Below are 20577 nucleotides of genomic sequence, written 5' to 3' on the forward strand. Positions count from 1 at the left end.
GAGCATTGGCATGCCTTTAGGTGACCCCATTTCTTGCTGGGCTTGCGGCAGTGGCCCATGCTGGTGTGGAGCTGTCGGTGGGACCCGGTGGAGCTGCCCCAGGATGGAAGATGTGATGTCTCTGCTGCTGCTGGGCTGTGCTCACTGTGCTCGCCTTGTATCTCAGCTGGCTTCAGTCGAAATGTGTTTTTTGTCTGTGTGCTACCTATGCGCTTTCAGTTTTAATGACAAAAGAAATTGCTGTTGGTTGTCACTGCTAGTTCTCTTAAGGAAATAGGGATATACATTTCCTTGAAATGAGAGTGCGGTTTCGTTAGTGGATTTGGCCACCACCAAAGCATGTACCGCACCCGACTCTGCTCTTCATATGCTGTTGAACTCCTGTTTTTACAGTTTGTGTTTGTGCGTGCTCCTGTGTGTGTTCCACATGGGCATTTTTGTCTTTTGCACAAATGGCTCATTTAGAGCCATCGCATAACTCATAGGAAATACTGCCAGTGTTAAGACAGAATAAAAGGCAGCTGTGCTTTAGCTTCAGTCCTTGCTTCCTTATGGTGGTAGAGTTTTTAGCATTGCATATGGAATACTTACAAACCAAGTCAAGAAACAATGCGTTCCTTATAACAATAATGAAATTACACAATAATAAAACAATAATAATAATAATGATGATGATGCTTGGCCTTGCTTTTTCTTGGAGGTGGAAACCATGCTAAAGTTCTGTTCAAACTCAGAGCTGTGAGCACTTGGCATCTTCAGTTAGTCACTTTGACTTATGTGTGCTTACTTGGATCGTAGAATCTCTTTTTTTCAAAACTATAAATACACTTATGCTTTTTATTTAATCTTAGTATACATGCAATGTGAAATGAAGTGAGTTATTCCTTCTATCATTACATCAAACTTTGAACTTGCAATACAGTCGCTAGCAACCAGTGTGTGCGCCCATGGGTATGCTTCTAGAGTTCATTAGGTGCATTTTCCTTCTTTTCATCTTTCCAGACCTGGAAATAAAATTCTTCCAGCTTGTTCCATTTAAATGGTGTAATATTTCATGATGTAAAAGGGATGTAGTATCTCTTTTGATTTTATAACTGTAATTTAATTTATTCTTGTAGGTGTAGCATCTATGACTGTGCCAGTGTACATCGCAGAAGTTGCTCCTCCACACTTAAGAGGCAGATTAGTCACCATTAACACTCTGTTCATCACTGGGGGGCAGTTTTTTGCAAGTGTCGTCGATGGACTCTTCAGCTACCTCGCGAAGGACGGATGGAGGTTTGTGAGTCTTCCTTTCTAAAAGCAAAACTGCCACGGTCGTGATTTCGTTGACAGCTATTCTAGTTCTTCATGGTAAAATAGAGTTTACATATAAAGTGGTAAAACTGTATGCTGAAATGGAACTTTAATAATTAACTCTTGCTAAATGATATCCATACTGCTTCCACTTAGGCTCAATATTCACAGTATTTTTTGACTTTGCTAAACTTTAAAATGGAGGAGCAATAAATATGCATCAACAAGCTTGAATGATTGTCATGATGTTTATGAAAGTAGCTTGCCTTTTGCATTTAGCATAATTATATGCTGATTTTTCAAAAAACAAATTTCCACTAAGTATAATGCTGTATGTGCAAAATACAGGTGTATTTCAAATAGTCTTAATCTGAGCAGTAGTAATCCAATCAGAATTGAAGTGAAGGATATTGTAGCATAACTTTGTAGTTAAAAGTTTAGGTTATAGAATAATATGAATCTGTTTTACTGTACTTTCTGGATATTGTGGTGTTCTTGTAGACATTGCTAAGTGTTTCTGGACTGCAGCCTTATACCTACTGTCTTTATAGTGGTGTGTAATTTGAGATTGATGAGAAATTTCAGTGGCTCAGTATTTTACTAGCAATGCTGACTTGAAAAAATAATTAACAGAAAAGTGTAGGAGGAATAACTTATACTGTACATTCCAATTTCTGGAAACTTGTGCTTAATTATGTGTGATTTTCTCTTGAAACGCTCTTGGGAAAGAGACGTATGTTGTTGTAGAGCCTTCGGTTTCTGTTGCTATAGCCTGGAATCATTGTGCTGTTTGAAAATTCTAATTTGAAGGATCCTCCTCCCATTCCCAAAAGCTTGCAACATAAATATTATTCTGTACTCTGGCTTCTAATGGAGCTGAATAGGGATTTCTAGGTGCGCCGACATTTGAGGTTTAAGTTAGGAACAATTAATCTGGGACTTGGTACATAGAAGAATTTAGAAGCTGATCTTTTTATAGTATCTAAAGAAATCTGACTTAAAACAAAAAGTAAATGTTTTCTTCTTAATGAATCCATGGTTTAATTTGTGTATGGCTGAAGGTTCAAGAGTTTGAGTTTTTACTTTTTGTCCATACTACTGTTTCTTTTGTCCCTTTCGTAAAAAGATGTCACGTTTTGACATCAAGAAAAAAGTCACTTCATGCTGATTTTGTTTAATTTTAATTTAATTTAATTTTAAGTTTTAGGTCTATTTTGTGCTTTCTGAAAATGCATTGGTTACTTTAGCTCAAATGAAATAGCATTTCAAGTTTTTATGTGAAGATTTTGATGACCTTTTCATTATGATGCAGCTGCATTTTCTGACAGACTGTGTGTCCGCTTACAGAGAATGGAGAAACAGCCTTCACTGAAAGAAAAACTTAGTTTTATAGGGTTGCTAATCCCCTTCTGGAGTTAAAGAAGTATGCTCAATTTTGAGAAAAGTTAATGGCATGCAGTAATGTATTTCTAGGTAAAATACAAACTGAAGTACTTGATCCTCAGTGCCAGTTATGCTAAGGATGTGTTTGTAATCTGGGTTTCAGTAAATACTAGTGTATTGGAAGAAAAATATAAGCTAGTATCTGCCAAGTATTGATCTTATTGGAGCTTTCGGTTTTTTTTTTTTTAATTGTTCAGATAAACTAAGATATTCCCTAGCTTGAATTTTTGCAGCTCAAAAGTAAACTTCTGCGCTTCTTTGGAAAAGATCAGTCAAAGAGCTGGCAGTGTGGTACAGGATGTATCAGTTTTCACATCAAGCAGTGACATAAGATTGAGAAGTACAGTTGCACGTAAATAATAATTTGAGTGAAAAATATCATTTCAGTTTGTTACACACACAAGTTACCATCTTTTGGTATGTTTCTAAGTATATTTTGCTAAAACGGAAGATTAAGTGGAAAGCAATAGTCATTGTCAAATGTAGATTTCATCTTTTTGTGAAACACTGGTGTTCTGGTATGCCGCTATAGCTTAAATAGGAATGAGGCCCCCACCCATTGAAAGGCTGCAAAACTGTTGCTGAGAACTTCTGCATTGGTGTAACTTATTCTTTTGTTTGGAACAAAAAATAAGCTACTCTGTTAAACTCAGGCCTTTTAACCTATCTGAACTGAAAAAATGAAAAGTAAAATTTAGAACCTATGGACTGAGCAAGGATAGGAGGTTGGGTGTTTGATCAGAGCTGTGTGAGATGCTGACTTTTGAATATCTCCAACAATGGACATTTCCATTTCTCAAGACAACTTGTTCAGATGTTCAGTCACTGTCACTGGGAAGAATTGTTTTCCCTCGTTTTTGATCTGAATTTTGCTTGTTGCAACTTGTGACTATTGACTCTTGTCCTCTCACAGTGTTCATCTGTCTTTGTCTTCTCTATGAGCTCCTTTTCTGTTCTGAAAGATGCAATTAGATCTCCTCTTGTTCATCTCTTTTCCAGGCAGCACAAACCCAGTTCTCTCAGCCTCTTCTTTTATGTCATACACTCCAGTTGCACAACTGTCTTAGTGATCTATTGCTGTTCCTGGGTTGTAGCTTGCTTTCATGTTGGTGGTCCCAGTCTCCCAGATTCCGCACAGTGTGTTGAGTAGTGAGGAGTAATTGTTCCTTGCATCCTGCTGGCTCATGCTGGATAACTTTTGCGAAGGCAGTAATGCTATGTTTTATGTACTTGACAAGTACTGTCCTGGATTGAGTGGATCGAAGTGAAGTGAAGCTGTTGACAATGCATTGGTCAGAAACTGAGGCTATGCTAGTGGTGAGGGATCCAAAGATTCTCAGCTGCGACGCTGGAGTTGTTAATAGGGGATTGTGTACTTGTCTGTCCTCGGCTAGTTCACTGCAACCTAAGGGAAGAGTACAGATCGTCTGTCACCTGGAAAGAGTGGCCAGCAAACGCATGGGGAGAAATCACAGATGTTCACTCCTGAGTCATCACATGAGAAGGAAAATTACATCAATTATTGTAGCTCTTAGTGACTGAATGGCTAAGCATTGGAGTGCTACAAAAAACAATAAGGAACTTCTCTGCTCTGCTTGTTCTTGGAAATGCTGGATATTAAATTAAAAATAAACCACAGAAAACAAATATTTAACCTGACTCTTATGTCAGGTTAGCTTTATAAACCCTGCTAATGCCATCTTAATAGTATTGCAGCAGTATGTCTGAGAAGCAGAAATGTTACAGTTACAGCAGACTTATTAAATTTCATGCTGGATTTTTTCAGGTCTGCTAGACATCTGGCTTCAAATGCCAAGTCTTGTACTCTGTATAGGAAAGAACTATATTAGATTTCTGAAAGCTGGCTCACTGCATGAAATGTCTAGAATTGCCTGCTTTTTCTCTAAATTGTTTATATCAAAATTGCTTGATCTGAAAATTGCAACAACTCTTGTACTTGCAATGGATGTATGCTCTTAACTGAGCATTTTCCTTCTGGCCTGCTCCTTGTACTCGACTTTGACCAGAAACATGTCGATTGGAAACTAACTTGAGTGAGCGAGCACTTCCCGTACATTTCTTTTTTATCTTGTCTGTGGTAAACAATCCAATAGAGTCCAACTGGTAGGTTTAGCAGGTTGGATCGAGCTTTCAGGAGCCTCAATTGATTTTGCCTCCTAAGATGATTGCAGGCACCCAGCTGCTTAGTTCTGGAGGCCCTGCTGCATTTAAGGGACTGAAGGGCTTTGCAGGAGCAGAAATTAGGTAATGCAAGTGTGAAGGACTAAATCTGTTTATTTAGATGCATTAAAAGATCCTTTCGCTTGCAGTTTGACACAATACAGTGACTGTTTTTAAGCTCTATGGTTTTGTTTTACTCTTCACTTGAAATAGAGAAGGCTTTCTAAATAGCACTGTAATGCAGATATTGAACATACAATTTGGTGAGCTTCAGTGGTGTGTGTGTAAAGGTGATTCTGTATACAGCTATCAAAATGTTTGTGGGGAGGGAAAAGCATAGGAAGAAATGAGGACATTAATGAATGGCAACATTAGAGAATGAGTAATGAGAACATAGTGAATTAGTGACACTTGTTAGGTATGTTGGCTGAAGACTACTCAACTAATAATCCTTCCACAAGCTTTGTGATTTAAATTTATTTTCTCCCTTCTGCTTTTGTTTATTTTTTTAACTAATGATGAACTATACCATTCTTAAAGTGTTAGAAAATAAGAGACTTGCTCACAGATTTCTTTCTGGAGGCAGATTTACTTGTATGACCTTTGGAAATTTTTGCTAGTTTTAGGAAGAAGGCGAGGGCTCAGCTTGGGGATGGAAAGACTGTACCGCATGCACATTGTCCTGGGATGGCCATACTCTTTGCATTACCTTTTGGGTGTTCTTTTCCGCATTCTCTGGTTTTCTGCCCTGTTGTACTGCTCGTGTTTTTCTTTGTTAAATCTACAAATGCCTCTAAGAAAGTCTCTTTCTGTTTTCATCCAAAATGCATTTGGGCTTGACAAGTACATTTGGTTCATTGCCCTGAAACAAGGTTTCCGTTAATGGTTGTGCTCTCTTTCCTGCTCTATTAGCAATCTCATTTCATAGCATGCTTTATAAAAACATCGAGGTGAGAGACTGCCGAATCATCTGTGTGAAAGCATGCATCCTGGGGTATGAAGAGAGGAGCTAGAAGAGAGATTAGCAAATGTCCTTAATCTCCTGATTGATGTCAAGGTGTGAACCTGTTTATGCGTACAGACTACCTCAGAATTCAGTCTGAGGGCTAGTTTCTGAAGGTGTTTTAATGATTACAACCACTGATGTGAAACCTGTGATAACTGCAGTAACGTATAGGTGACACTAGCACCATTTAAAGTCTTTATTGGAAGTGAAAAAAAAATCTCAGTGAAGTGCAAATGGGAAAAGGTCAGATTTAAAAAGCAGAACAAAATTATATGTTATTCTGCAATTCTTGTTATTCTTGTTAGTGTTTTATTGAACAAATATAAAAATATGACGTGTATAGACCAGAACCACCCATGAAAGTCGGTGGTATGCTGGTCTTCCACAGTCTTTCCCCACACTTCAGCTGGAGCACGTTGTGGTATCTGTGGATGTTGTCGCAGGCATCAGTGCTGATCCCTGGAAGCATAGCTCTCTGGCTGGAGGTAATTCTCTGTTCAGTAGAGAACTAGCCTTAATGCTGTATATAGTACACCCCGCTGGGGCATCTCAAATGCAGTTTTGATTTAAAACTTAACATCGCAGCTCTGGCTAAAGATGTAAGAGCAGACTCTCTAAAAGATGTAGTGTAAATTGCTGTGCTGGCGAAATTAACTTTTTTCAGTGTTTCTGCTAATAGTCAGAAATTTTCAAAAGTAAAAGAGGCATATTGCTTGGTCATCTATGTCTGTGTATATGTATTACATATACATATGTATATAATTAAAAATTAAGCATTTTTCATTGGCTGGTTTTGGTTTTGTTTTTTTTTTAATATGTCTGTAAAACAATTAGTGGGATTTCAGTCTAATTTTTTGCCATCAGCAGCATCCATTTGTTCTCTGTGCCTTTGGTTTCTCTTTCTGTTCATTCTTTTATTTTCACGGAAGGGGTAGTCGATCTCCAAACTACTGGAATATTTCAGGGTTTTTATTTAGTCCGACTTGGTGTACTTGGGACCAGTGGCTATAGGGTCAGTGGTGGCAGAATAGTCAACATGTCCTTGAGATTTCCTGGAATTGAAAGAGAAGATCCTGTTGTCTAAAATACTTGCAGAACATGGTTCTTTAGCTTCTGGTGATAAAAAATACAAGGGGAGGAGGGTTTGACTTGTAAATTACAGCTTGAGTAGCTGTAACTGAGCCTTCTCATAACATGTTTTTGTAGGCATTTATTTATTTATTTGTTTATTTCCAGGTACATGCTGGGCTTGTCAGCCGTTCCAGCAGTTATACAGTTTCTCGGATTCCTGTTTCTTCCCGAAAGTCCCCGCTGGCTCATTCAGAAAGGCCAGACTCAGAGAGCACGGAGAATTCTGTCTCAAATGCGTGGCAATCAGGCAATCGATGAGGAGTATGACAGTATCAAAAACAACATTGAAGAAGAAGAGAAAGAAGTTGGAGCAGGTATGCTGAATGCTTCTTAGCCTCTCTATGAATGAAGAGATAAAAATCAGAAGAAATATTGAAATCGTAGCCTGGGGGAACTTGACATTTTGCTTTTTTTTGTCTATTTTGCTATTGTCTGAAATATTTCATATACTGGTAGCTTCAAAAATGAACAGATGTTTCTATGATCCTACAGTTTTAAATTAGGTTTTGATTTCTTAAGTGAGGGAAAAGTGAAGTTGTGTAAGATTCTAAGTTTATACCACCTACGCGTATGTGAGAATTGCACTCAAAAAAGTACTCCGTTTAAGAATGCACATCTTGATGAGTGGAAATAAATACTTCCATCAGTGAAAAAAGGCAAAGCAGACACTAGGGAGGTCAGAAGGCATTTTACATGCCTGAATTATCCAGAGGCCGTATCCTGGCTGACCATATTCTAGATAAGTAGCCTTTGATTTACAAAACTAGGCATGTAATATAGAGATTCTTCTTCAGTAAAGGCAGCTTCTGAAAGTCCTTTTCATCTGCCCCCAAGAGAATAAGGCATTTAAATCAAATCCTTTGTTTACCCTTTTGTATCCTTATGCCATAGGACTTCATGTGTGTACTTATAAAGCAAGATTACCATTCCGTTGACTTTGTGTCCTCTACATATTTTTCCTTTGCTTTGTGCTGAAAGCATTAACGTGGGAACCTCAAGCAACGCTCTTAAGTAAGGCTCATCTTAATTCTTGCAATCATAAACATCGATAGGAAAATACTGTATTTCTCAGAGCTGGTGGAAAGAAAAATGCAAGTTATTTTATATCTGTGTAAATTGAGATTCAACATTTTATAATGCCTAATCTCATTGCCTCATTGAGTTTGATTTTGAGCCTTACAATAAATAATTAAGTATCTGGAAAAAGTTATTTGACACATATTAGCGAAGCAATTTTCAAAATACTCATCATTGGTGTGAAGCAGGGCTGGATTTTTTTTCACCCATTCTGTTTTTGAGGTTTTGGATAATTTTGTCCAGTTCTTTGGGGAGTGGGGGATGGGAAATGAAGTTCATTGAAGGTGATTTGATGAAAAGCTGAAGTGGATGTTCATAGAACAGCTTGGGTTTAAGAGTCTTGTGCTGAGGTTCTTGATCCTGATTAGGGATTGGGCTGTTCAGTTCTCTGGGAAGTGACTTAATGTCTAGTATTAAAGTTTTTGTGCTTTGTAGAAATAAAAGGAGCAGGTGTTTGGCCCATGTAGTCCCTTATTTTCAGTCACGGGGCTATAGGCATGACCTTGTTTTCCCTGTCAAATCTTTCCCCATGCAGCTGTTTCACTACTTGTAAACTAAATGTACAAGGACTGACTTGAGCTCAGTTGTTAAATTAGTCCTCTGTACATTTGTAGCTTGGACAGGCACGCTAATTATCAGGTTGTCGGTTTACTGGGGTGTGCGGATCTCTTGGTTTTCCCCACACACTCCCCCGAAAACTTATTGTGTTACTGGAGTTTTGTTAAATCAAGCACATTCCTAGAAGAAAGCTTGGTTACAGAGAATCAGTGTTTTCCACAGCTTCAGAGTTGTCACCAAAGGGCATTAAAAAAAATGAGGGTAGTTACAAGTATATGCTGTCCCACAAATGCTTAGCAAATTGGCATTGGATAGTTATGGTCACTCTCATTTTTCATTATAACTTGGTTATAATTGCCCTTGTTGTTATAAAAAGGTATGTTGTGTGTCAGCACCAAGACATACATTATTTTTGTTACCTTTCTATGACTTACAGGTGGTATTTACAAGTGGTGTTAAATTGTAGTTACTTTGATTTCTTGAGGAGTTGTCTGGATCCTCAGTATTGAATTTGGCATGTGTAATGTGAAAGAAACTTACTGTTCATGGTTTTGTTGCCAGGTGTTCAGGTATTGACAACTTCAATGTGTGCTACTGCATTGACTGCAAAAGACTTTGCATTTCATTTTGCTTTGTGTATTTTGGTTGGAGGGTTGTTTTTTTTTGTTTGATACATTGCTGTAGTACTTTTCGTATTCATTTCTCCTATTTGTGGCAGACAATGTTTTAAAACACTAGTTAATAGCAATGACAAATGACATTAGTAATTGCTATCAGACACTTTGGACGTCGTTCCAGTTTTACAAAAAGCTTTAATGACCCTAAACTCCACAGTGTGTGTATGTGGCATTCAAAGAAAGATAACTTTGTAGATCGAAAATCAACTGGCTTACTTTAGGTAAAAGTGCCTTTTCCTTCCCTGTGTTTTCGTTTCTTGAAAAATAACAGGTGTTCTTTGTCATTAATTGATACATGAGCATCTTTGCCAGTTTCTTAGGGCATAATTTTCGAAGTGAAAATAAGCCTGTGTTTGACTCCTCTTTTGCAAGGGAGTAACAGAATGTAACCGTAACATATTCTGCAGTCCCACACTAAAAACTAACTGTTTCATCAACCATTCTTGTCACGGAAATAATGAATCACAGGGGAACTTCATCTGTGTTGTTTTAAGCTACTTTCTTAAAAGTTTGGTTTTAATGTCTGTCGTAAAAGGAGAGAAGTTCATTGCATTTTCCACGTGGTCATCAAGCAGTTTCTGTCTTGAAAATAATAAAAATGCCTACAGCAACAAACTTCTGTTTCAGAAGTCTTTTGTACCAATGTGGGATACCTGTTAAGCGAATGATTCACATTTCTTTATCCTTTCCAGTACATTCAGCCAAATCACTGCTGCTGATACTGCTTAGCAGCTTATATTTTAGTATTTTCAGATTGGTAGGTATCAGGATGTGTCTTTTCGACAAACACTTTCCCCATGACTGGTTATGCAAATGACATTTTTCTGTCAGTCATGAATACTGCTTTTGCGTGCTCTGTTCTGTGCTCCCAGTGTGACTTTTGGTGTTATAACCTTGCATTTTGTAAAGTGAAGGAGAGGGCATTGCATTCTGCAGCAACATTACAAGAGAAGTTGAATCTTATTTAAGTCCAGCTAATCATCGGCTGTTAACGTTACCCCCCTACCCCTCCGATGGTGGCACTGTAGTGCAAAAGGGAGGTGGTGATAGGAAAATGCAGGGTAGAGGGACTAATAAGGAAGATGTTAGAAAGAAGACAGCTCCCCAAGACTTGTGGGAACAGTAGCTTATAGGTGTGAAGTGGCCTTCCCCTTCAAATATGCTGTGGCTCTCAGCATATTTGGTGCTCGGGCTCAGAAGCCTTAAGGGAGAGAAAAGGGGAGAGAATGGTCAGAAGGGGTTTGCAACCAAGGGAAGGATCAAAGACATTGCTGGGAGAGCATTCTGGGGTGACTCTTCCTAGCAAAACATGTCTGACTTGCGCTGCTGCTGAATTGTAATTTTTAGTACAGGTAAGGCAGAGGTTCTGTACTGCACATTAGTTAAAAACAGGCAGTCAAATCATAGCAATGCAGGTAAGCACTGGCACAGTGACTTAATACACAGGTATAGATGAAATAGCTTGTGCTCCTAAGTGAATTAGAGGGTGGGATTTGTGATGCTAATTCTAGAGCCAGCACTTTGGAGTGAATTTAATGTGTCAGTTTTGTGCATAACAATAAAGCTATCTAGCATACCTTTTGTAGAAGTTTTACAGGCTGCCAGTGTAGTGGTCATTTCAAACTGGAAAGAAATCATTATAGCATCCAACACTCCGATGTTCAAAGCAAACGACCGAAAAGTACCAGTTTGTACTGTCTTTCTGGGCGAAAGCATCTGCAAACTGTACGGCTTTTCCTCATGCCCCTCTTGTAGCAATACTGAGCTGTGATGTGCCAGGATGCGTGGTATTCCACGTGAAATCAGTAGTGATGAGTATAGTACTAACTTAGCATCTTGACGAAATGTAGATAATTTGCATTAAGACCAGACATTTATTTTTCTGTAGATGAAGGATATGTAATGGATCATAATTACACTAGGAGAGCAGCGTAATCTCTAGCCCTATTTATCCCACATTTCTCTAGCTTGTGAATTAGGGTTGAGACTCTTGACCTTATCTGCTCGGCCTGTGGACCTTTGCATTTCATTATCTGTTCTTATCCATGTGTATGTGTCATGGGATCATGAAGATGTCTCTTTTGCACATGTTATGGTTAGTAATTCTGGCTGTGTAAAACTGCTGGGGCTCAGTGGTGCATGGAAACATGCTGCTTCTGTGAAATTCATTGAGTGATTTAGAAAATTGATCATTACACTGTAATATTGTTTAACCTACCATTCTGTGTATGTACCAGAATGTTATGAAATGGGCACTGCTTCTAAATCAGACACTTTCTTGTGCTTTTGTTATTTTTAATACAATTTTTGTAATAGCCTAGCTTTTTTTTTTTTTGTGAGACCAAGAAAAACGTATCCATGCTACTCTTTCACTCTGGTAGGATTGGCTCACTTTACTTCTTTGCTGAATTTCCTACTGCATCAGTGAGTCAGTCTCCTTTTTTAGGTTTTGTATTTCCCTCTTGGAGATAAATGTGTTATGATATAAAGGTAAAATCACCTCATTACCATTAGATTTTAGCTTGTAACTTTACCCAACTAACTGTCAGTTTGAATAGGACATTATCAGGCAGGAGATCCTTCCTGGTTCCAGTGTATTTCTATTTCTTGCACCTTTCTTCTTAAGTAATATTTTAACATGTTTGTATTCCTGGCTATGGCTTTGGAACCATTTGACATAGATCTTTCTAGGGCCATACTGGACCCTTGCAGTGTTTTCATTCTTAATCATAATTTTTGCTTTACTTCTGGGAGTCCTTTTTATCCTAGGCTGTTGCCTGACATGCCTGGTATTCAGATAGATATAGACATGCTTATTATTATCGGAAACCAGCTAGAATCTTATTTAATGAAACTTGGTAATACTGTGATGCTCTGGTAGGGCTCTGCAGAACTCTGAATCGTTCCATTTCCAGGCACTAAAGTCCTATTTGAAGTTAATTCCTCTTTTATGATATTAAGTGACTGTTGTTACCTGTAACCAGAAATTAGATGGAAGTCTTTGGGGCAAAAGAAACAAAGGAGTTGGACTAAGAATTCATTCAAGAAAACCCTAAATCCAATATGTTTGGTAGTCACGTCAGCCTGAAATTCTTGCTTGTGGCAATACCACGTGCCAGGGTCAGTTCCAGGTGGGTTTTGCTTTGGATTTTGTGGGAAGCGTGGGCAACGCAAGAGGTACTTGAAAGGAATGTCTTAGTTTCATTCTTGTATTTTAACCATTTGATATGTTGAATTATTTCTTTGTCTGTTCCCTTAAGAACAAAAATTCTTCCTGTGTATGTCTCTGTTGGAATTTGTTTTGAGTTGAACCCATAAAAAAAGCATTCCTCTGGATAATTTAAAATGCAGGCAATGCAGGCAAATAAAACATGGAGACATTTGATCTTAAGAAAGTATACTAACTCAATTCAGTGTGAGATCAGATAAAAAGAAAAAGCCTTCTACAAAACTTGGCAAGGAATATTGAAAGTATGAATTACTGTATTAAACAATTGATAAAGAGAGAGATTAACATTTTTGGCTCTCCTTTTATCCTTAAAGTCTTTTAAAAGGCTGACTTATTCTTGCAAGTATGATCTTTGAGAAGTATAGTTTATAAAAAACATTATTGTTTTTCTGCCTCTTATAGAAATATGACTGCTATATTTTAAAAATAATAGTTTGTTTCTGGTATCTTAGAGTTCTGCTTATACCTTCGGTTTGCATGCCTGTGAGTTTTGGAATGTTTGCATATTTTAGGAATCCTGGTATTAGCGTGTTTACCTGGCAGGGTGTTTGGAGTTGGCCTTGCTTCAGTGGCTTATGACCAAAACCAATCCCTTAATCTTTCACCTTGATTTTTCAATGTGCTGACATAAATTGAATGCTTACCTGGAAATGGTGGTTAATTGCCTGTCTGAAGATCAAATTATTTGGGGTAGACTGCTTCAGATGTATGTTTTGGAACAAACTCTTCTTTGCCTGAAGTCCAGACAGATTTTGTGTATGGTAGTCCTAAAGGGCAGGAAAAAGCAAAACTCTAGAAAACTTGTAAGTATAGAGAAGCACTGTGAGGCAGGAGGGTTTGGTTTGTTTTCGTTTCTTTTCCCCATTTCAGATTCAGTATGAAGTTTCTGGAAGTAAAATTAACTTTCCATTGACAGCATTATCAGCTTTATATTAGTTCACAGCTTCTGAAGCCTACAGAAAATTCAAGCTACAAGTCTGGAAAATGTAAGAAAATTAAAAAGACTTCATCTCTTACCAGTTCAAAAATAAATTTGGGCATAATGATTTTGTTTGAAGCCAAATGACTTTATTCACAGATTGAAGCTGAATTTGCTGACCTTCAGGTAGTATTAACTGCTGCTGTCTGAGGCTGCTTGTGGGACTACGTGGTTGTGGGACTTCCTGAGGTTGCATCTGAGGTTGCTTGTGGGACTACATGTCTGGAAGCAGCATTGGATTCCACTCCAATGCTAGTGCATCACACAACATTCAGCTGCGCCCTATGCTTTGTTTAGAAACTGGTACCTGTTTCATGAAAGCATGTGTTTCAGAGCGGAAAACAATGTTGGAAGAGTAAGACTAGGGATTGACATCCTTTCATGAGGGAATGTGGTTCTTCTAAAGCAAAAACTGACTGAAGGAAAGGCTGTGAATAAGGATAGTGTGTTTTGTTTCAGTCCTGTCCAGGGGACTAAGAATTTGTAACTTGTGCTTCAAAACCAAACAAATCCCTATACACCCTCTCCTGCAAATTTAACTAAAAAATTTTATTTTTCTTTCTTAGTATCAACAGCCAAAATTAGGCATTTTTGGATGGTTGTTCAGGTGTTGCCATTCTCTGTCTTTTTTATGTTTATTATCTGTTAGAGCTAGCTGCAGTACTTCAAATTTATAAGAAAAGTATCTTTTTACTTTAACACAAAACCTACTTTTTTTTTTTTTGTATTTAAACAAGCTTGTCCAATTGCCTTGAACTAGATCAGTTTCTAGAAGCTATCGGCTTCTGGCCCCAATTTCCATGCCTTCTAGGCATCAATTTCAGTTCAGTTCTAGAAAGCTGTAAGCTAGACACATTTCTTGGATTTTCTAGAAGTAGTGCTGAGCTGTATAACTGGGCTTGTTATTAAAAGTCTGCTATATAATAGCATAAACTATAAACAGCATTTGTAACTGTATACATTTACAATAGTTCCCTCCCAATCAGTCTAGGGGAAAAACCACAAAAATTGTGAGATTTTAGGAAAGCTGGACTAAAGACTCCTGGCAGAAGTGAATTTGAAGGACTTGGGGGGAATATTCTTGGTCAACAAAAAGAAAAATGGATGTGCATAACATGAATAATAGTAAAGGAGTGAAGCAAGCTGAAAAGACTAGAAGTAGAGAAGGCGGGGGGGGAAGATTAAAAAAAAAAAAAAGACCTGAAGGAGGTGGTACTTCCCTTGTTGGGAGGCAAACCTATTCTGAAAAGTAGTAAGACTTGTTCCTTAGTACAGGAATGGAAGAGAAAATAAGTGGTGGGAGACACTGTCCCTAACACACGAGGTTTGTTACACTGAGAACGGAGCCCGAGGAAGTGAGGTGGGCTGCAGAGAGAGAAGCCTGTGCTGGTAAATGCTGTTGTATGATTTTAATGCCGGGATAGGAATGAAAGGGCAGAATACATCTGCTCGTAGAAAAGCTACAACATTGAGCTTGGGGAGCTTGAGGCGTCTGGCAGCGGGCCAGCCTTGCCAGCAATGGCGGTGGGTGCGATAACCTCTTCCAACCTGCAGCGCAAGGACCTGTTGCTGCCGTCGTGCTGGCCAGGCTCCTGCCTCTTCGGTCTCCATGGGCCAAACCAGGACTCAGAGCCTTGGAGTCACTGTGCTGGAGAGCAGGTTTGGTTTGAGGGGGGACGTCTGGAGCGCGGTAGCTTGGTTCTGTTAGAAACAGGAAAGGTAATTTTGAATTTCCTCTGTACTCTTGTGCGAGAGATGGGCACGCACTGCCTTCATGGCAGAATTTGCTCTTTGGGCCTTTGTTTTTTTCTAAAATGATTACACTGATGTATTTGTTTCTCATCTGAAATTAGGGATCTACTTTTTTTTATTTCTGTATGTCTTTCTTAAGATACTTTTATGACTTAAGAAGTAATAAAATTATGGTGCCTCTAGAACTGCTAATGGTATTCAAGAGCTCAGTTAATTAAAAAAAGAAAAAGGAAAAAAAAAAAAAGGCCTAGTTCTTCATCGTTTCCCTGCTGGATCCAGCATCTGCACTGAATACACAATTCTAAGCCGAATGCTCCCACTTGAGCTGCCTGTTCACATGCAGCAGGGATTCAGACAAAATATACAGTGTTGTGTGAAAATGTTAATGGGCATAGGGGGGAAACTTTTTTTTAGACTGCTGAGGAATAATTATAACACTTCACTAAGCTTAGTAATACGATTCATTATTTAGCTCTTAAAGCAGGTTCTGTGGCAAAAGTTGGAGACAATCTTGCAGCTTCTTTGCTCTCTGACCTTGTGAAGATGAGTGGAAACTCTAAAATGGATTTAAGGTTTTTAATAACAATATTTATATGTAAATGCCACAGACAAGTAGCTGAGCAAACTTTACCTATTGATCCCATTTCAGCCTTTTCAGCATAATAATTAAATTAAAAAAGGTTTTGTTTTGGTTTGGGGTTTTTTTTGTGTTTGTTTGTTGGTTTTGGGTTTTTTTTAATTAATATTGCTTTGCAGTGTTGTAGAACCATGTCAGTGCGGAGCTGACTCTTCCTCTCCTGCCTCCTTTGGCTTGGTGACAGGCTTTGCACAAGGGCAAAACTTGATCCACCCACCAGATGTTAATGATCCTTCAACAGCAGTAGTTTTTCTTTGCCTCTGTGGTCAGGTGAATACAGTGTTTATACAGCCTGTTTAAATTGAAGTACTTTGTTAATAGGAAGAAACCATTAGGGAGGAAAAAGGGTTTTAAATAGTGTTTGCGCTTATTTCTCTTACATAAGGCCATATTCTGCTCCTGCAATCTAGTCAGGCTTTATTTTTTTCTGGAGACCTTCACCAAGGTATTGTCTGCCTGATTTTTCTCCAATGCGCATCTTCTTCTCTTGCCTTTAAAATGATGGCATTGGGTTTTTTTTACCTCTTCTGTTTTCAAGACACTTCATTATTCTAGCAAACCTGAAGGGTTTGGTTCAGAATAAGCAGCTATCCTTGCATGCCTCTCCATAGTTAATCCAAAGTATTCATGCACTGAGCATTTCAGTAAATCTTATCAACCAATGTGAAGTTTATCACAGTTGGCATGCTGCCACGTGTGGATTGTGTTTTGTTTGACTGAAGATGGATTTGCGGGGGCGGGGAGGGAAGGGAAAGGGTACTTTAATGAAGTTTGCTGCTGAGCATGTTGCTGCTGTGACTCCCAAACTATCCATTTCAAATGCTCTCATACACAAATATTCTTGGGCTTTCCATATGCTGAGAAAGCAAGTTGTTGGGATTTCTTCCTTTTGAAAAGAAATGAAAAATAGTGTAGTACTTCCTAGTTGACTATTTGACCAGAATATGTATTTAGATCTAGTGTTTTATCCAGGACATAAGAAACAGATTCTTTCTTCACCTTAATTCTATTTAACCATAATTTTTACAAGTGGTGAGCCAGTTCAGAATTGTGTTTCATTCATAATTTTTTGGTCAGCAAAAAGTTTGAGTTCTGCTTTCCTTTTTGGTGGTTTTTTTAATGGTATCCCTTAAGCCATAGTGTTGGCTCACTAACTGTGTAGCAGTGTGCTAGTCTTGCTATAGAGCCAGGAAAGAGATTCCTCCTTGCGTTATTTCACTCCAGAATAGAAGGGTGAGCTCTGCCTTTTCCTTGTTGTCATCTGAATGATTGTGTCTGTGGGCTTACACTTTTCTTATGGTGTTTCTGCAAGTGAAGTACTTTCTGGGAAGTTTTCTATGCTATTTGCTATTCCAAAATATTACTGTCTCCTGGAAAACGTCCATGTAGATTAGAGGGGGTTTATATGGTTGACGCATGTGTGTGTGAGATAACTAATGCTGCATGAATAATTCACAATGAATAATTTATCTAATTAATTTAGACTTTCTTTCTGCTTGTCAGTTGTCTGTAGGGAAACTGCAGTTTCCTTAGACATATTTGTTTTCTAAGTGTTAAAGTACTTCGGAATTTTTCTATGTGAAGCTGTAACAAATGCATTGCAAACTTGAAATTTTTAATATAAACTCTTTGGAAATTGTGGCTTTCACAAATATTAAACAGTATTTCAGTCATGTTCTAGAAATATCTGTACAAATAAAGCTCTGAATAGCTCAATTAACAAAATTAAAAAAAATAATAAAATTGAAAAAGCATCAGTAAGACCAGTCCCTCTCCACCAGGGGTTTCAGGTTTCCCTTTGGCTTAAAAAAAAAAAAAAAGCCAAACCAACCCCCTCAACAGACAAAGAAAAAACCCACCAACAGCAATTCCTTCACCAAAAGCTGTTTGTCATTTTTAGCACTCCCCGCACACACACCCCCCCCCGGCCCCGCTCCGGAAACCACTATTCTGTTCAATGTCATTTTCCGGTGAGGAAAGGCTCACTCCACTGTTCTAGTAGTGGTCAATTTGTATATGGCTTTTTTCTGTGATTGTTCAGAGGTAAATACTGCATTCATGGATAATGGTGGTTTTGAACTTTTTTTTTTTCTGATTCTGTACATACTTGAATGTTTCTATTTCTGTTGAATAAGAAATAATGTTTCAAAACCAGTGTAGTTCAGTGTCTATGGATATTCAAATATTTACCAAAAGTCATATGGAAAATGTTGTTATCTAGTCAAAGAAAGTTATCTCACAATGCAGCCATGTTGATTTATGAATGAAGAAATAATTTTTTCTCCAATATTGTGAGTTACATTTAGAATTATTCTGTAATTAAAGGTGGTGAAGGCTTGAAAAATTTCTCCTTTTCCCTGCCATACTTAGTAAGCATCCAGTTCCCCCCTTAAAGAGTTGACTTCAGGCCAATATTTAGTGTTGGCAAACCTAGCACGTTGTTAGTTTTCCCCTCTTCGGTTGCAAGGAGCTTGTAGAATTGCTAATAAACTGCTGAGAGTTCAAGTTGCTGTATTGCTAGTAACTGCTTAAATAGTTAATGAATAGAATAAACATGCTGCATGTTTATTCTGTCCTTTTACTGTGGAATGACAGTTTTTATCGTAGGTTACAAAACAAGCATCTTTGCTGTAACACATGATAGCCTTGCCCTGACGGCCATCAGCAGTGGTGGGCAGGGGCTGGTGGAAGCCCACTGGCATTGTGGGCTGTCTCTGTGCCCAAACCCCTGCGGACTGGGGCGGTGAGGACTTTCAGGCACTTCTTTGCCTTGTAGAACAGTATTTCAGGGCAGAAAGAGTGTAGATCTTTCTTTTGGTACTAAAACTGCATGAATATATTTGTTTTTTTATCAGTGCTGAACATCTTTAATTTTTATGCGCGTTCTCCTTGGCGTCAGTGGCTATAAAGAGAATAAAAATACTGCTTTATTCATTGTGTTTTGACCTGTTTGCCATCACTTATTGAGCATGGAAAGGTTTAATTACAAATGTTTAATAAAATGCTGCATGACTGCTTGAAACATTAAATTGCTATTAAAGCAAAAGTCAACTAAAGTATACTTGAAATTGGATTAATTTAAGAGCATAAGTAATTCTGTCCTTTTGTGATTATATAGAGTAGATTGCACTAGTTTCATATAAATATAAATGTTGTATAAATATCTTACATAACACAAAACGCATGTGATTTTTGTTGTATCTGAGGTGGACGCAGCTCACTTAAGAGAGTGCAAGTATGGGTATATAAATGAATAAATTCTATCTTCTGTAGTATATGATACAGAACGACGACTGGCTCTCAGCCAAGAGATTTCCTTTTTAGTAAAAGCAAACATACGTTTCTATGGCAATAACAGCAAATTTAAAATGTAGGTGGTTCTGACTGTTGCTAGTCTAAAATAAAGGTGGCAGTTGCAGAATAGTTCATTTCATAGCCAAAGGAAAATAAAATTTTTATTAAAGAAAAATGCATCTATATTACCCCATACCTAGTTTCGGAAATTTTTAAAGTGTAAGTTCTTTCTGATATTTATTTTTCCCGCCTTTTAATTTCTCCTTCTTGCTTTTCACTATGCGTAGCAAAAATTGGAGTCTGCATGTAAATGCTGTACAAATCTTTTGTTATTATCAAGTAGATTTAAACTTTAATGGTGATTTGTATTACCTTTGCATCTTTCATAATTTGTTGGGACTTTAAATTTTTAATGTTTTGTTAAGTGGTGATTATTTATAGTAGTACACAGAGACAAGAGGCATTAGTGTCTTATAACAGAAGGTAAGTTAAAGTGGTATTTACCAAAGAACACCAGATTGGTAGGGTGGGTAGGGGATAACAGGTTGCAAATAAATAGGGTTGAATATAGCGAGAAGTGTTTATCCTACTGTAATTACGGCATAGTATAACAATGGAAGAGGTCTGAGACACCATTTCATCTCTAGATTGGATTGTTTGGAGCTTCATATCCCTTAGAAGCACATTCCCAGAAGAGTGATAAATTACAGAATACCCAAATAGCACCTGTTTGTGAGTGAGTGGCCTCAAATTAATCATCCTGCCCCTAGCTGTCATACTTGGCATCCTTCAAGCTGTTTACTTTATTTGGTCTCCAGGTCTTCCCAAAATCAGTGGAATAGACTATAGGGGCCTGGGGATTCAATGTCTGTGGAGTTTTGGTTTGGTTTTGCTTTGTTTTTTTAAGAAGGGAGTATGGACAGCCTATTTCATATATAAGATGATGTTTTGTAGCCAAAATTTGCAATTACTTAAGCATAGTGTGTGCATACGTAAAAATCAGATAGTATCTATTTGGTCATTCATACTTTTTGATGTGTTGTGCCATACCCTGACAGGGACAGAGCTTGACAGGTGCCCAAAATGTCTACCTGTTCATTTGGCAGGATGGTACCAATCCAAGGTTGAAGCTGAACCTTTCAGTTGATCTTAGTGTCAGATTTCATTAAATCTTCTCTTGCAGCAACAGTCAAGACTTTCTTAAAGTTATAACTTGAGAATATTTAATCTGAAAATGTCACTACAAATTTGCAGAGATTCTGGTATTATCTATGAGATGCATACTCATTTCCCCCATCACAGTGGATGCTCTCTTGG

The 20577-nt window shown here is 38.0% G+C and overlaps 1 protein-coding gene across 1 annotated transcript in view; it reads left to right on the forward strand.

Moving 5' to 3' along the window:
- Positions 1-20577, forward strand: part of SLC2A13 (solute carrier family 2 member 13) — a 165494-nt gene that overhangs the window by 29323 nt on the left and 115594 nt on the right. Inside the window, exons 2-3 of the mRNA XM_074583138.1 lie at positions 1119-1278; positions 7163-7371. Coding sequence (XP_074439239.1) covers positions 1119-1278; positions 7163-7371 — 369 coding nt within the window. The remainder of the gene's footprint in view (positions 1-1118; positions 1279-7162; positions 7372-20577) is intronic.

The sequence above is a fragment of the Larus michahellis genome, chromosome 1, assembly GCF_964199755.1.
Source record: "Larus michahellis chromosome 1, bLarMic1.1, whole genome shotgun sequence".
Taxonomy (NCBI): Eukaryota; Metazoa; Chordata; class Aves; order Charadriiformes; family Laridae; genus Larus; species Larus michahellis.